The sequence below is a fragment of the Zonotrichia albicollis genome, chromosome 21 (assembly GCF_047830755.1).
Source record: "Zonotrichia albicollis isolate bZonAlb1 chromosome 21, bZonAlb1.hap1, whole genome shotgun sequence".
Lineage (NCBI taxonomy): Eukaryota > Metazoa > Chordata > Aves > Passeriformes > Passerellidae > Zonotrichia > Zonotrichia albicollis.
Window position 1 is genome coordinate 8130150 of NC_133839.1, and position 18091 is coordinate 8148240.

At 43.0% G+C, this 18091-nt stretch overlaps 1 protein-coding gene across 1 annotated transcript in view; it reads right to left on the minus strand.

The window, feature by feature from the left end:
- Positions 1–4018: 4018 nt before the first annotated feature.
- Positions 4019–18091, minus strand: part of MED27 (mediator complex subunit 27) — an 86076-nt gene continuing 72003 nt past the window's right edge. The window contains exons 6-8 of the mRNA XM_005494134.3: positions 14298–14339; positions 7184–7261; positions 4019–4465 (exon numbers count right to left, since the gene is read on the minus strand). Coding sequence (XP_005494191.1) covers positions 4331–4465; positions 7184–7261; positions 14298–14339 — 255 coding nt within the window. The 3' untranslated portion in view covers positions 4019–4330. The remainder of the gene's footprint in view (positions 4466–7183; positions 7262–14297; positions 14340–18091) is intronic.

The window sequence follows — 18091 nt, forward strand, 5'->3', positions numbered from 1 at the left end:
AGTCCAGGCACAGGGGGGTGAAAGAGCCCACTCCTGCCCAGTCCATGCCCTCACGACTGTCGTAAAATTGCCGTAAAGTGCGACTGTTGTAAAAACTGCAGTAAAGCGAGACTGTCGTAAAAGTGTCGTAAAGCGTGACCGTCGTAAAACCTCCATAGAGCGCATCTGTCATAAACTGCCGTAAAGCGCGACCGTCGTAAAAGGGGGTGCCATAAAGCACGACTGTCGTAAAACTGCCGTAAGGGGGCGCTGGGGATGCCGGGCGCGCTCAGCACCACAGAGCTGGGAGCCGTGGGGGACTGCAAAGACGCAGCAGCGATGGGACTTGGGCCAGCATCTGCCACCTCCAGGGCTCAGCTCTGGGGCTCCTGGCAGGGAGCAAGGAGGGATGGATTCCCAGGGAGATGCTGGTGAAGAGTCCAGGCACAGGGGGGTGAAAGAGCCCAGTCCTTGCCCTTGTGCCCAGTCCTTGCCCTCCTGCAAACCCTCCATGACAGAGGACTTTTGGAAGGTTTTGCCACATCTGTGGAATTCACAGCTCTGGAGACACCAGAACAAACTGTGGAGACAACGCTCAGGATGGGGATCCTGCCACACACCAGAACCCCCAGTGCTGCTCACCCCAGCCAGGGCTGCAGTCCCACAGCACAACACAGAGGCTGCCACTGAGAGACAAATATCCTCCTATTTAAGCTGCATTTCTACCTTGAAAAGCAATTTGCAAACCCACAGAGCGATTCTGACAAGCCTCACTGAAACCATGTTCTGAGTTTGCAAGAAAGATGCTTTTACCCACCTGCTAGCCCTGGGATCCATCATCATCAGGCCTTCAAAGTGCTCTACAAGGCAACCCAGCTCTCACATTTGCAGAATTCCAGCAGCTTTCTGAGCATGGGGTGGGTGAAACCTGTGAGCCTTCAGGGGCTTTAGCGAAGGATGTAAATTTGGGGTTGGAGAAGCTGCAGGAGCCCTGTCAGGTACCCAGAGCCCAGTTGGTGTGGCCAGGGCTGCTGCACTGCTGTGCTGGGATTCCACTCACTCTTAAAATTTAAAGCTGTTTGGGAGAGGCCAAAGAGAAAAGGGAAACCTTTCCCACGTGTTCTTGAAGTCCTTCTCCAAAAGGTTTAGCTTTGAAATGGGAACACACCAACACCATTCATTCCCTTACTGCATTCCTGGCTAAAAACTTCCCTGTGGATTCCTCTGGCTGCTGCTCAGCACCAATTAACCCAGGGCCTAATGTAAAAAATGTATTTGTTTCTGAGCAGACGTTAAAAACTTTGGGAAAAAGCAACAAATATACAAGAAAGGAAAGAGAACTAAAAGGCTTTGGTTAGAAAATTAAAGTTGTTTGCCATGGCTTGATGGCTTAATCAGTCGATCAATATTTTTCACAGGGCAGGCGGGGAGGGAGCCATGAGCTGTGATGAAAAATGCATGAGGGGACAAGGGAGACCTGGGAGTAGAAAATTAAAAAGTCAGCCTGTTACATTTGTCCAATATTGGCAGAGAAATTAAAGCAGTTTGGGGAGGGGTGCGGGGAGGGAAAGGGGAGCGGCTGCGGATCTGCTGCGGGTTCCCTTCACCACAGAAACGTGGACATTAATTAAGTTGCTTTCTTAGCAAAAAGATGGATTTTGTAACCTTTAGCACTCGCCAGCACCACGAGCAGAGCAGGAAGGGTTTGCACAGGGAAAATAGAAGGGATTTCTTGCCAGAGGAGCAGGCTGGGCTCAGGGAGGTGACGCGGAGTGACAGTGCCAGGGCCAGGGGCTGCAGCAGGACGGAGCAGGATGGATCCTGCACAGGAACAACCACACTGGGATGATTCAGCTCTGTCACAGCCAGAGCCACCACAGCAGCTCCTGTTTCTGCATGAGCATCACTTTCCTCTTTCTGTGCTCAGTTTGGCCACTCCTGGTTCTGCTGGCCTTGCAGAAATGAGGAGAAGGACAAGTGCAGGCCTGGAAGATGCTCTGGAAGAGGTGAGAGCCAACGACTCCTTATGGATCACAGTCCTTGGTGTTTGCCTTAGAGATTGGGACTGCTTAAATACCTGCAACAAACTCCAGTGGTAAAGAGCAAAGTCACTCATTCTTCAATTAAACTGTTTTGGATCACCCATCCTTTCTAAGGGTGACAAAAATAATTATGATATCCAGTATGTAAAGCTGAGAAAAACCACAGAAATTCTGTGACTGTGAGAATGGCTCTGTACCCAGTTTCCAGCCCTCACACTGAGAGCAGCCTCTGCTTCCCTTGGGAATCCTCATCCCAGGGATAACCAGGCACTGCCACCAGGCTCTGCACTGCACAGACTGAATCCAAACTGCTGGAACTCCTGAGCTGAGTCTCACTCCCCCAAATATTGGAAAATATTCCAACCTGCTGCCCTTCAAAGCTTGCAGGGACAGAACTCCAAGATCCTGATCCCTCTGCTGCAGTTCAGGGGGAAGGGACGTGACAAAGGGGTTTGTGTTGCACTTCAGTAAAACAAATTATTTTTATACTCAGCTCCTTACAGTGAATTCTGTGACTCTCCATCAGACTCCCCAGTTACAGGTTTAAAATTTCAGGCTCAATTAACAGACCTGGACAACGCTGTTTTCTGCAACTAATTATCTCCAAATGCCAAGACATGATTCCACACATGGTACTTTCGTGAACCTCAGGATTTGCTTTCTGCACCATTATTTAAGCCTAAACAGAAGGGAGCAGCCAGCAGTGCCTAAAGCAGGTTGGATATCATATTATGACCTTTATAGTAACAAAAAAAAAATTGCTTATGCTATCAGAAAGCCAGAACTTCTAATTAGCACAGGAACAGGATGGAGAGTGGGACTGATTATTTCCAAGGCTCGGGCTCATCCAAGATGCAAACGTTGTTCTGTCTTGGCTGATCTTTGGACTGAGAAGGCGGCTTGGGTCAAATAACAGCACAAAAAGTTTTCATTAGGTAATCCAACTGCAGCTGGGTTTGAAACGGCCATTATTCCACTGCTATGGTAATTCTTCTGTTTGGTGACAAGGAATGTTATTATTAGTAATAATATAGGGAAAAAAAATTAGATCTGATTATTAACATCCTCAAACACACACTCTCATCCTTCACACACAATGTTGTGCCTCCACAGTCCTAAACATGGATTTTCTTTTAATTTCTCTCTCCTTCATACAAGCCAGTCCTCCAACAGAAGCTTGTCCAAAGGCAGAAGGAACCTCAAAAATGACTCTGCAACACTGTCAATTTATTTGACACTTAATGGAGTGACAAGGGTCCTCCAGAGCTCCCCTTCCCAGCTCCCAAATCAGCTGATTACTGAAGCCTTTGTGGTTTGCAGCAGCAAAAGGTGGGAATGAGAGTGGAATAAATCAAACTGGCTGTCAGGGGGTGACACAGGAGAGTAAAATACCAGAGGAGAGACTTCACCCACAACACCCTCAGGCTGGGACAGGAGCAGGGACCTTACCCTGTGTCTGGGGAAAGGAAAAGCAGCCAAGGCTCAGAGGATGGAATTCTCCCATCCCTTCCAAGCTCAGGGATTGCTGGGAGGGATCCTGCTCTTCTCCAGCGTGCTCCATGCACATTTTAAATCATTTAGGAAACACGCTGGATCTCTGTGCTGCAGAAACTCTGCTTTAGGGCTGAATTATTTCAGTTGTAGAACACGACTGTCACTGCTCATCACACGTTTTCTAACCACTTAATACATGCAGATTTTGTTAACATTTCTCATTACAATTTCAGTAAAGGGAAACATCTGTTTCCCCCCCGCCTCAGAAAGTTACACTGCATCTTCCAAGCTGCCACATGCCTTTGAAATTCTGTGTTTAATCAACGCCATAATCTCTTCTTCCACAAAAATATCCCAACATTCAGATAAGCAGCCTTGCAACAATTCCCCCTCCCAACATTTCAGCATGTTTAAATGTTTCCTAAAGAAAAGAGCAGCACTGAAAAATCCACACCAAACCCAAAAATTTTGCTGACCAAACAGTGAAACAAACAGCACAAATCTTGAGAATACAAAATTTATTTCAAGCTTATAAAAGTCCTCAGCATTGAAAATTCTGTCACAAAACACAAACTGTACAATGGATATTTTCATTAAAGTTTGGAGTAATGATAATTAGTGCCAGATCTTTTCAGGCAGATCATCTCAGATCACACACACACAGCTTCTCCCCCAGGATGGAACAGTCTCACATGTGCCTCGCAGATGGCTGCTCCAGAGTCAAATGTTCCAGTGCAACCTCACTGCTCAGGACAGGAGGTTCAGAGTGCAGCCACCAGGGCTGTCCCAGGCCCAGTGCAGCCTCCTCTGGGCTCCTACTGCCTGCAGGTGTCGTGGAAAGCCTCGAGGGTTCGGAAGTCCCTCCACGTGGGTGGGAGGCCATCCTGCAGGAACTTCCCACAGCGCTGGCACGGAGCCTGGAACAGCTTTATGTAACTCCTTAACCAGGTCTAGAAGGAAAAGGGAGAGAAATTAAAGAAAACTGGATATGGGTGCTCCCCTTTGTCATTACTCTTGTCAAACAGGAGCAGCAAGGACAGAGGATGTGCTTTGGCCAGGCCCCAGTGAGGTGTTTTTATAAACACACTGAAGACTACAAGGTCACTGTAGAGCTGAATTCACACTTTATTAATCATCTCTTTTTTAGTCACTTAAGCAAATTCATTAATAAAAATTCCTGCCCTGTGAGCAGGAGGCATTTGCAGCTCCAGAGCTGTGAGGGGAGGCAAGTGCTGCAAGGCCTCACATTTTCACTGGGATATAATTGTTCCTCCTGGTGGTGCCTTCTCCAGCTGAGCACTGGCTTGTGCCTTGCCATGATCTATCACCCCCTGCTGCACCCCCACTGCAGGCTGGGCTCTCCAGAGCTGAAGACAGAAGGACTCCCACATCCAGCTAATGAACTTCCTCTCTAATGCGATTTCAGGATCAATATTCACTGCTCATAAAAATACTGAGCCATTTTAAACCTGATTACACTGATGACTACATAGATATAAAATAAATAAAAGGCTAGTAGTGGTGGTGTTTGTGAGGTCTCCAGGATGAGGTGAGAGATGAGAATCTGACTCCATGTTCTCAGAAGGCTGATTTATTATTTTATTATATTATATTCAAAGAATGCTATACTAAAACTATATTAAAGAAAGAGAAGGATACAAAGAATGAATAATAAAAACTCGTGACTGACTCAGAGTCCAACATAGCTGTGATTGATTAATTTAAAACAATTCACATGTTTGGATAAACAATCTCCAGACTACATTCCAGAGCAGCAAAACATGGAGAAGCTGAGGTTTCTCATCTTCCCAGGAGAAGAAATCCTGGCAAAGGGATTTTTCAGAAAATATGACAGTGACAAGCAGTGCTGAACAACACAGGGTAAGTTGAGATGTTCTTTCACAAAGTTCCTGCCTCTGAAATGGGTTGTTCTCATCATCACACGCAGCAATGAGCATTGCATAACCCAATTCCCCACTTAAGGAGATACACAACTAAAAAAGCCCTAGACCAGCAGATTTATACTGTGAAGGATGCACATGAATCTTGTCATTTAAAGTCCTATTGAATTCCATCGATAAGAGAAAATTGTTCTCTAAAGAAGAGGTCAGCTGAGTTTATTGAAACAAATCCTTCCATCTTCATCAGAGTCTTCTCTATAGCAACCAAACCTTGGGCTGTCAATAACTCTCCTCCAGAAGAACCAGATCTTGTCTGGGTTGAGCAGTAAATATGGGGACAAGGGCAGCACAACTCTACAAGTAAATTGCTGTTATTTACTTCAGCTTGGATGGGCTTTGCTTGTACTATTAAGAAATCAAATTTTCTGAGCCATAATACAAAAATAGGTAAATGAAGTTAAATTGTACACTTGAGACATGTGTTGACAGAAAAGAAAGGAATGGGTTCTTCATTCCCATCAGAAAATTAGGGCTCCAGAAGATCCTGTCATGAGGATTGCACAAGTGACAGCTGAAAGGCCCAACATATTGACACTTGTGCTGGTTTTGCTTTGTTGGAAGCTTTGGTGTTTTCTCTGATCAATACAGCAGGGCCTTGGCTCACACAAACCACTTGTTCTACTCAACACTCATTTTCAGGACCACATTGAACATGGATCTGACCAGTAATGGTTGCTTTCACCTTTCAAAACTGATTATTTTAAGATGCACTTCGCAAATCTCTGATCTTAGTGGCCTTTTTATTAAACAACCAATCCAGCACAGCAGGGAGGAGAGCCTGACTGCTCAGAAATTACACACTGGAAATTAAGGATGTAACAGAACTGGTGCTAAATACTCCTAAAGACAGTGAATGGCAAAATGAGATTTATGTTTCCCAAAGTCTCAGCTGCATTGCTGCAGGTGAAGGGGCAACATAAAGGAAGGAAGTGGAGGAAAAAGCCTGAATTGTAAAGAAAATCTCCCCAAATCCTCCTCTGACTGCAGCAGAGAGAACAGCAAGAGCTTCCACTGCCAAAATTCATCCTGGTAGAAGGAATCCTGAATCTTAATTCCTTGTATTCACCCTCTGATTAACACAGCGGCTTCTTATGCAAGTTTATTTCACAAATAGGATTCTAAATACAAAAAGTTTTAAAGGGGATAAACTTAAATCTGTACATCAAAGTAGAATTGTATTGGATTAATTTTATTCAGTAAGAGAAGATCTGAATCCTCCAGTATTTTCTTGCTTCTCCAAACACCTGCTGCTGAGCTGGGTGAGTACACACAGTTCCACAGGAACAAAATTTGGATACAAAATGGAACTTTCTGTAAATAATGCCCATCACTTTCCAAACTGGGCAAGCTCCTCAGCTGGATTACTAATACTGGGAATTTCAATTTCCTCTTACCAGGGAACTTTCAGTGGAGCAGATTTTGTACATGCAGAACTGTCCAAGGGCTGGCCCAAAGGACAGAGTTTGGTTGAGGGAGTTTTTCCTTCTGTTCTGACCTTTGCAGGCAGGAATCATCAGGCCAATACTGAGACCTGGACAGAAGAACCATTCCCTGCTCAGTTTTCCAACACCAATTTCCCCAGGGAATTGGGAATGAGATCTTCATCCCAGGCTCTTGGGAAATTCCAACTGCATCAGAGCTGCCTGTGTCACTCACTGCGAACACACTCAAACTGGGCTGGAAAAAGGTGTCTTCCAACAGACTTACCATGAAAGACCTGACCACCACATCTGGCATCTGGGGCAGCTGGTAGTGCAGCAGGGCAGTGGTTGCATGATCTGTCACCTGTATCAGACCAAAGCAGAAAAAATACCTTTATTATTAAATCTTTATTCACTCCCCATTTCACACAGAGCAGCGTCAGCCTGCAGGAAAACCATGAATTCCACAGGGAGGTAGCAAACCAGGGAGTACAAAGATTACTCAGTTTCATTTCCTCTGACATCAGGAATCAATTAATATGATTATGGTTTATAAATACTTGCATTACTAAAAGATTTCTGATAAAAAGCTTTTTAATTTCCCAGACAGAGCCATAGCAAGATCACACATCTGGGAATTGCACATGGGCACAATACATATAAAATGTGTATTTATAATAACAAGAATAATTACAAGAAAAATCAGGAAAACTAACCAGTGCTGACAGACTTTTTTTTTTTTTTTTTTTAATAAGTACAAATTTTCAAATTATTCTGGAAGGGGCAGTTTCTGACAGTTATGATACACTTTTCTAGCAGTATTCAGCCTGTCAGCTGTTATCAGCACAGTCAAGAGCTTACTGCTTCTTAGAAATTCCATGTTGAATGCAAGAAATTACTGGAAAAACTCTTTATGCTGGACAATAAAGAATTCAGAACAACAACACAACCACAAGAGCTCTTTCACAGATTTCAACTCATGAATCTCAATGGTCCTCATCAGTAATGTCAAAGCTTCCAACAAAATACATGACTTTACAGAGAGTGATTTAATTGTATTTTCTAGTTCTGGCATGGGAGTGGAGCTCTTCTCAGGGCCAGTCTACAGACTAGAGCAAAGTTTGAGTAAGAGGAAGTGAGAACTGAAATTCCCAGTGCTATTCCCAGCTAGCTCCAGTTGCTCCCCATTTGCAGTTCAGTCCAACTCAGCAATGGGAGCTGGAACACTCCGAGTTTCACTGGAGACAAGAGAGGCTCGTGCTTGAAGCTATTCAGGGAGGTGGTTTTGCCAAAGATATATTCCTGAATAAATCCATGTATAGCCAGGCTCTCATTCACACCACACAAACTTCCTCCACAGAGCTCTCCATCACATCAGGCTGACTGAATCCAGTTCTGAGTTTTTCTGCTATTTCAGACCCAGGATCTGCTCCCCACCATTCTCACACACCCAGCTCCCTCACTCACATGTGATTCTGACATTTGGAAGGCAAAACTTTCAGGACTTTGCACATCCTGGTGAGTTTGCAAAAATATTCACAAAAAGGACCCCGGCCTGTTTTAGCCATTCCTGTGTTACCATGTAAAAATAAATATGAGAAATAATGTGATGAACTGTGCATTAACAGCACAGCATAACTCAAACCAGCCATTGCTTTTAAACACATCTCATGCAGTGCTCAGAAGCCCCACCAGCTATCTGATTTTTTTTTGAGCTGGTGCTTTTATAGGATAGTAGCAGACATGTCAAAGAATAGGAAGTTCTGAAGATATTTATGAGCAGCCGTTCTCCTTCTGCTGTATTTCTACTTCTAACAAACTGTGGTTTGTTATTTTTCTTTTTTTTTTCCTCCTGAACAACAAAGTTGTTTTCTCTTGGCACTGAAGGAAGTTGCTTAAAAAACACTGCTATTAACAAATTTAAATTGACTGGCCACTTTGGCAAAGTTGCCCATATGCTGTTGCTATTGTAATGTAAAGATAATGAGATTCCTTGGGGAGATGAAAGCCATCCCAGCATTGCTGGAACACTAATAATGCCTTCTGCACGAAAAGAAGGCAATTTCTACCCTAAGCAAGAGCTGATAGCTAAAAAAGATCAAAGTGGGTGTAAAATTTGAGGAAGAAAAGTGAAGGAATGACTCCCCACCCCTTCCCAACCCAGCAGAAAAGAGCTGGGCCATGGATAAACTGCCCAGGGCATGGGAGAGAAGGAGAATTTAAATCATTTAGCCCCCCCAAGATAACAGACAATGAGAGAAAACACAAACTGATCAAGATTAAAAAAGAAGAGGAAAAAGGAAAAAAAGAGGAGGGGGAAAAGAAAAAAAAATCCCAAAAGATCAATACCCAGCTTTCCTAATGGCAATACAATTTCACACCAAAGCAAAGCAAAACTAACTGTGGATGTGCCAGCTCACTTAAGGGACACACTTTTTCTTCCAGCCAAGCTGGAATCAGAAACTAATTTATTCTGGGTGTGGGATGATATTTTGTACATCTCAGGGTTTTATTTTATTAACTCCACTTTTATCGTTGTGCCTTACCTGCTGCTATCTAAGTTATCAGTCACTTTCTAATTTCTCTACTTTTTTTTTTATAGGAAAACATATTCAGGGGAGCACACATCGATTGGGATAGCTCTGCTCTGGACCTTGAAATGGATTTTCAAGAGATCTTGCAGAAGAGCTCAATATTTCACAATTCATCTATTGAAAAGCACTTGTATTTCTTGTCTAAAAAAAAAGGAAAAACAAGGATATCTCCTGCAGCAAAATTCTGCTGAATAAAATAGCCATTGTTGAACTAAGCACTTGGAGACTGAGGAAAAGAGACTTCAGTGACATGGAAAAAACAGATTTGCCAAAAAGTCTCATTTTTTTACAGGAAGAGTTGTAATGCATTGGAATAGTGGTGAGATTTCCAAAGGTGACACATCCAAAAATGGCTTTATTGGGCTTTGATGACACTGGTTAGTCATACAGCATTCCCAAAGATGGAAAATCCATTAAAAAAAATTAAATGATACAATTTACAGGGGGAGAAGGCTGAGCAAGTGGTTCCTGTAACTGGGAAAAGCAGCACAAAAACAAAGACCTAAGGCACAGCTTTGCCCCACCACAGACCAGGTGGATGCAGCTACACCTGGCCTAATAAACAACATATCATGACTGAATTACAAAAGCTCTCCCTCTCCCCATGTATTTTATCTCACTGCCAGGAAATATCCTTCTCAAAAGTAAGTGCAGAACTTCCTTTAAGAGCCACAACTTTCCTTGCCACTCACTGCTTTATTCCCTCCAGCATGGCACTGACAACTCCATCTAATATAAAGGGATTCTTTAAATCCCCTGAAAGGTTTTTAATTTTTTTTTCCCCAAACCCTTGTAAGTTCATGGCCTTAACAGTAGCCTGTAGCAATGAGCTGTGAAGGCTGATCACAGCACTGAGGGAAAGGGAAAAAAAGGAAGTTATTTTATTAGTGTTTAGATCTTTTATAGCGTGGAAAACTGCACCAATGCCTTTGCTCATTTCCAAGGATTCCCATTACTCAATCTTCTCTCCAGGAACAGATCTGAGTCTCTCTGGAGGGAATGTGGTGCCTGAGAGGTGCTGGGAAGGATGATGGATGGAACAGGCACTGAGGAACTCACACAAATCTCTGCACACCCTTCCCCACTTCCAGTTCAGGAAAACACCACCACACTCCTCTGTAAAACACGATTTATCAGTTCTTTTCAGACCTTGCAATGTTTAGTTATTATTTTGCTTGTTCTGCTTATTTGGACTGGGTGCCAGAGGTTTTATTTCACTCCAGGAGGTCTCTGGGGAGAGGCAGGGGCTGGTCCTGCCCAGGTGACCCTGGAGCCACCAGCTCCTCTCCTTGAGCAGCAGCAGCAGCAGCAGCAGCAGAGCCCACGCTCTGTCTCATGCATGCATTCATCCTGCATGTGATCTCACTCTGAGATTATTGACAGGAATACATCTTCATACATTACAATACTTATGTGCCCTTGTGCTGGTGAAAATGCCAGCACTTTGGGATCACAGGGCTCACAAACAGCTTCTCCAAGTTCTGATAAAAATCTGCTTTGGGGAGAAGATCAAGCAAAATCACAAGCAGTTTGTGGCATTCCTAGACTGTTTAGGTGAAAATAAGGATGGAAATCTGAGATCAGAGTGAAATATATGGGTTTAAAGCTTTTGCATATGATTTAAACAGCCAACCTCCTCATAGTATCCAGCAACACCAGCTCTGCTGCTCTTGGCTGAGCAGCTGCCTGACACCATCTCCCAGTTTGATCCCCTCACAGCAGCTCCAAAATTCTGTTCTTCCCTCTTTTTTTGAATGCAACATTGTGAACATGGCACCATTCTTTACAATTAGAATTTTCAACCCTCTGCACAATGACTGGAATTATGCAGCCTTCATGTATACCAGGATTTAAGCCTCAGAATCTTATTTCCTGTTTTATTCCTCCTCTTGCTTTAGTGGATCAAGAGGCATGAAGTGTTAAAATTAGGAGGTTTAAGATGAAAACATCTGCTCTTCCTGTGGAGTTTAAATGTCACACCAACATGGCAGCCTGAAAAACCTTTTCTTTGCTCCTTGTGCTTCTGCCCTTTGAGCATTCCCCTCTCTTATTTTCCCAGCTCCATTCTCTGGATCTAACCCTGCTGCTGCATTCAGAGCCTGTAAGGTTTGTTCACCCCAGGAGCAGATTCAGGAAGTCTCCAGGGAACTGGGAAAATGAGAGTACACTGGAACAGAAATGGCCCTCCAGGAGCTGCCCCCCATCAAATCACACACACCCAGGTCCCCTGCCTAATAAATAGGAGAAAGAAAAGCCTTGCTGACACAGCCAATGTTTGCAAACAAAAAGTCAGGACAAATTTAGCTTGGTTTGACAGGGTTGCATTGAAGATCAGAGGTCTCTGGTCCTACAAAGTTGTGCTGCAACCCTGTGAGGATGTGACAGGACTGCAGCTCCTCAGGCAGGGATCTGGGGAGCTCCACATGTTTTATTTGTGTTATCATTGAGGACAGATTTTGGGAACTTGGTTGGGGTTTTAAAGAGGAGCAGCCCTGTCCTTCTGTTCATTTAAAGGCTGCTCAGCCTCCTCCATGGGGGCAGCAGTTACTCATCCCTATTTTCCCTTTTTCCACATTGCCATACTGGTGACTGCCATGAGAAACACATTTCAAGAACATTCAGATGTGCTCTGACACATTTACTCATGATTTTTTAGTGGCATGAAAACATTTGTTCAGAAAATCCTGCAGTACAGATCCTACCCTGGTAACAGAGTGTGATAGTTTCTGTAACACTATTTTATCTATTTCCTTCATTTTGCTACTCCTAAATCACTACTCCTGGGTATTACAAATAGACACAAGTGCAGCTTTAGAGAATAAAGAGGAAATCAAACCAAGCACTGCACCACAGAGAATTTACTATGCTGAACCACAGCACTTTCTGTCACCTGTTTGAAAACTTGACGTGGGTCTCAGCCTTAACTTCTTCAACTATCAGCTCAATCTACACCACCTATTAATTAGAAGCTGCCATCACCTTCCATTTTTATCACATTTCTCAGGCAAAATCTGAGAGCTCTATGCAACCAATTCAGAGAGAGCTCCTGTGAAGTCAGCAAATATTACCCCAGCCTGAGGGATGAGAAACTCAGCCAAAGAGAGGTGAAACTGTCCAAGGTAACACAGTGAGAGAGCCAGCAACAAAATCTATAAAATTACTGTAAAAGCCCCCTACAAACAGTTGTTCAGCTGTTACAGAACACCCTTTCCCTGAAGTCTTTCTGGGTTGGATTTATTTTTTGGTAAATATGAATAATTTGGTATTTATCAAGAGAAAACTGGACAACAGGAACTTAGGAAGAGAAGAAAGATTCTCATTTATCCATACTGCAGCCACAGAGGCAGCAGGAATTTTTATGTTTTTATTTTATGTTTTCTCACTGATCTCTTCCATCTTCTGCTCTGAAAGCACCACCTGGACATGAAGGGAAATTTATTCCACTTATTTATGCATCCTAAGTCCTTAACATGGACATCTAAGCAAACTGGACATTTACTGAACTCTGTTATCTTGCTATAGACAATTATATCATCAAAACCTGATTATTTATTATCATTTAACACAAATTTCATCAAGTTATTCTAAACAAAAACATCCAGGAGGACAATTTTATGCCCAAATGAGTGTACAACCAAACACGCACAATGGGAAATTGAGATGATGCAGGTCATTCCATAACCTTACATTTATTCCACTGCAAACATCACTTTAAAGCAGGCTGATAAACAAATGCTGTTTTACTTCCTGCTCTATTACCCTACTTGATGCTAAAATAGAAAGAATATTTCAACCACTAAATCTCGGGGGTAAAGAATCAACTGCAGCAAAAATTCGCTTTAATGCCAGGCAGAGAAGGGAGAGCAACCCAGCTCCCCAAAAGCTGTCTTTGATCTGCAGCAGGGCAATATCCCAGGTCAGCATCCTCCCCTCCTGCCTGCCTCAGAAATCCTGGAAGGGAGCTGCACAAGCACAGCCAAGGTGCCAGAGTTGTGACCCCTGTTTTTAAACCCTTTCGAGTCCCTGACCCCCATTTGCTTCACAAACTCCAAAGGAGGATGAAAGGAGCCAGAGCAGCAGCTGGAGGCTCCAGCTCCTTGAACTGAGGCTTGAGGGAAGGGAAACTGGAATTTAAACTTGGATCAATGTGAACTTACAGCATTCTGACAAGAGGCCTTCAAAGAGAAATCTTCCCTTCCTTGAAAATAGCAAGATATAGATCTTTCTAAAATACACTTTAACCCTTTTAGCAGTTTTATTTTTATTGCTGCCATTCTCTCATCAGGCTTCTCTTACTTTATGGCACAACATTCATTCCAGTAAGTCCCTCCTCTGGCTTACATCATCGTGGGAAGAAGGGCAGGCAAAAATAATGCCATGGAAAATATTTCCAAACTCATTTTGGAAAGGGGGTTCCACTGATTTATTGAATTCAAGCTCTCAGGAATGTGAGGCAACAAACCCCAATGAAAACAACAAAGCAAAATCCAAATGAACCTGTAACCTTTCTGCCCCAAAAGATTTAAACTGATTTCTCATGAAATTTTAAGACTAGTGTAGTATAATCTCTGATTTCCTATTCCAAACCATGGGCTGGAACTGTGATGGGAAATAAATCCAAATTAAATAACACTAGAAGTGATCTTCTTTTCTACTCACAGTTTTTCATCATTACAGATTATTGTTTGCTATTTGCAAGTTGTGATGACAAAGAATAAATTCTGAATTATTTAACATAAAGGCCCAGATATTTAAAATCAATTCCACATATGTGCCTTAGGTAGAGAGAAATGATGAGAGACTTACCTTCTGAAAAACTTGATAGTTTGATTTAGACCATATGTCAAGCTACAGTAGGGAAAAAAGAAAAAAGTTATAAATTACTACAGATCAAGAAGCAGCTTTGGAGAGAAAATGGATCAACAAAGATGCATCTCTGAGTTCACTCTTTTGACCCCTTGCCCTCACCTGTTGCAATCCAAGAAAGGGAATTAATAACATAAGATTTCCTTTGTATTGCAATGAAGAATGGACAGAGTTCAGCAGAGATTCAAAAAAAAATTCTACATACAAGACCTGTTGAATTAATGAGTTCTCTTTAAAAAAGCAAAATCTTCATTTGTATGGGGTTGTGGCTGATCTATGCAAATATTCATCAGCTTGAGTGTGTTTCCAAAATGAGGGCATTTTTATTAAGTTTATGCTTGTCTTGTGTTGAGTAAGTGATTCAGTTACAAACGACACAAAGAGCATTTAGCTGAATTAAGCCAAAGCTTTGGGTCTACTGGGGCTAAATAAAACATCCCTCAGGAAACTGCATTTACATTTGCAGACAAAAATCACACTAAGAGAGATTTAAGGTTGCAGATAACTGCATACATCCATGACTTAAACGTGTGCTCAGCTACACACAAACAAAAAGAACAAAATGAAATTTAAGATTTCTTAGCTCTGGTGTTTAATAATTCCTACTGACATGTCAATGCTTTCTTAGCCAGCCCTGTGGAACAGCTCAGACTCTGTCAAGGAAAAGCAGCAGGGAAAAACAAGAGGAGCTTCCATCAATCCCAGACTTGCAAATCACTTTTTTTCCAACAGATCCCAGTGTACTCAACAATTCTGTATGCACAGAACTTGTCACAGGAAAGGTGTTTGATAAAGCATTAATCTCAGGAATCTCAGTCTAGACAGAAGAAGTTCTGAGTGAATTTATGAAGCAGGAGTAGCTCCTCTAGTGCCTGATACCAGGGCTGGACACACGTGTTCTCACAAGGGGGTTTTCTCTTTTTTTGGTACAACTGATTATTTCAGCTCTGCCTTAGGTGCCCATACATTCCAACTGACAGTACAACTCTCCAAAGGCACAAAAAGAGTCTGAAATGAAGGAAGTCATGTGAAGTGAGTAAAACACATTAGAGGGAGGTAAGGGAAGCGAGGGGGAAGGATGCTGAGTCCAAGTGATTAATTCACCATGCTAAAAATGGGCAGAATGCTAAAAGCTCTCACTTTTGTAGGAGCAGCAGTGTGAAGGGGCCCAAGCCCAAATCCTGCCCAGTGACTCCTGGGTCCCCAGAGCTCAGAGGGGACAGGATGATGCTAAAGCTTCAGAAGCTGCTCCAGGATCGATGTTTCACAGCTCAGCACTGCTGACCTTGCCCTGAGACAAAAGGCAGCTGATGTCTCAATGTCCCAATGCCTTCTCCAGGCTGGATGGGGACAGGAGTGCCCTGAGGCACCTCCCTGCAAACCTGCTAACATTTCCTGGCTCTTGGGGTGAGATCAAGAACCTCTGTGAACACCAGCATTCAGACCTTGACCCAGGCTTGATTTATTATCCCACTTGGGAAGGCAGCACTGCACTTCCAGATTAGAAAGGCCTACATTTGAAAATAAAAAATTGATATATATTTTAAAAAAACTCACCCTGTTTTAATGTAATTTACAGCTTTTCTTTGACTGCAGAGTTGCTGTAATTGGAATGTATAGATGGTTTGCTAATCTCCAGTGATCAAACCAAGTATGTGATCCCCTCTAGTTAGGCTCAAAAAAAAAAAAGTCCACTTCAGATGCTGCTTTAAGATGAGTCCAACAGGTTCTGAATGTTCATTAGTTGGCATGGAGATGGGAAAGCTGAAAAAGTAATGAATGCCTGTCTTACAGACGTGATGTTATCCATGTTAAAAAAGGAAGAAAGAAAAAAGAAAGAAAGAAAAAGCCACTAGCCCCTGCTCCATGCATACATCCTAAATGAGTGCCCACCTCTCCCTCCTGAAACTGAGGATTAAGGCAGAGGCAGATTAAAGAATGCATCGTTATAGGTCTATTATTCTTCAACTTTTCACTTTCAATCAAGACACACATTTGTAACTAAAAAACTGCTGAAAGCACAATTTCAGGGCATCCTCTGCATGTGAATTAAACAGGGGCTTTCTCTCCCCTGTGCCCCTCTCCCCAGCCAGCCCCAGCAGCTGGAACAAGAGGCCGTTTGCTGAAGGTCGCGGAGCGATTTCAAAGGCGATAACAAACCAGAATGTTCCCTGCATCCCATATCAAACAGGTCCGGTGCCAACACTTATTAGAGAAATCAGATTCAACCCCCCCTTCACCCAAACACACACACAGCCAGCTTTGAAGTGGTGAGAATGCAGGGATCAGAAATTACCCCAGAGACAGCTCTGCCTGTCTTTGAAGCTTTCCTTTGATACCACTATTTCTTCTCCTCTCTTACGCTAGGAGGCTAAAAGCTGCCTTTTCTTATTGATATGGGGTAATTAATGAAGCCACAGCATTAACATAACCCAAGTTCCTGAACATGAGAATTCAACAGAGACACTTATGTTTCTTTAGTTAAGTCTAAGGGATGCAAAATAGGAATTTGGCTAGTGCCCACATGCCCCGTCAAGGTGGTTCTTGGTCTCTGCATCAAAAGAAAATCATGGTATCATCATGCCAAAAAAATCCCAATATGATTTTTTTTTGTTGGCAGATCAATGACTCAGCTGCCCTGTGAAGATGAGCTGCATAGCTTCATTTAGTCAGGAATCAGGAAAACACTAGTAATTAATTACCATCCATGGTTAAATTTCAATGCACAACAAGCATGTCACAGTCTGAAATTAAGGGTGGCACTGTGCCACCACTAAAATCATGAGGGTAATTAAAATGCATCAGCCTGTGGTGGACATGAAGGGTTAGGATGGTGAGCAACAGCAACTGTGAGCAGGTCCAGCACCCACGACATGTCAGAGCCTGCCAGATCTCACTTATTGTTTTTGCAAAGTGGCACCAAAAATGTCCAAGTTATGCAGCTGGCAGCTTGGCAAAGACATTCTGCAGGGTCTGTGAATAATTCACGAGAGAGGTACACGAGGCACTCAAGAAATGCAATGATTCTGTCTGTATAAGCAAAGCTTGAAAAAAAACCCCAGAATGGCTGGTCTTGTTTTACTCACTGCAAGCTTAAAACTTCTGCTCTTTCACCTTAATTTTGAAAGGATTTAAATGGATAAGAGGGAGAACCCAATTTAGGGGGACTTCAGCAAAGACCACGCGAGGCTCTCATGTAAGCACCTGTCAACGTGCACAGCTCAATGTGTGAGCACACAGCAAGATAAAGCAACCTGGAAAATGCCGTGTCAGCTTTCCTGGTAACTGCTGGTGTGTCACTGTGCAGCTCCACCACCAGGAGAAAAACCCAGATTTGGGGTTTTTTTGCCAGACTTGCCTGACTGAAGGACCAGAGGAGTCTCAACAGCTCTGCTGTTTGCACTTGTCTCTTCCTTTTATCTCTCCAGCAATGTAGAATTTGCTAAAAACCAGTGTAATTTCAGTAATAAATGATGACTGTTCTGATCATAGGGGAAATCTTTGGCCTCTTCTGTGCACAGTACATTTCTCACTTTGTGTCTGTGTGACCAGTCTCCCAGAGATGGCCATTTCTCTTTTTTTAAATACCACTGAATACATCTGGTTGCCTCAAACCCCTCTCTACTTGTAAAAAGTATTTTTCCACTGAATTTCACTTTTTGCACTTAAAGGCCTTTCCAATGTGTGCAGCTGGAGGGTGACTCAACAGACCCTCATCCAGTTATTTAAGTGCA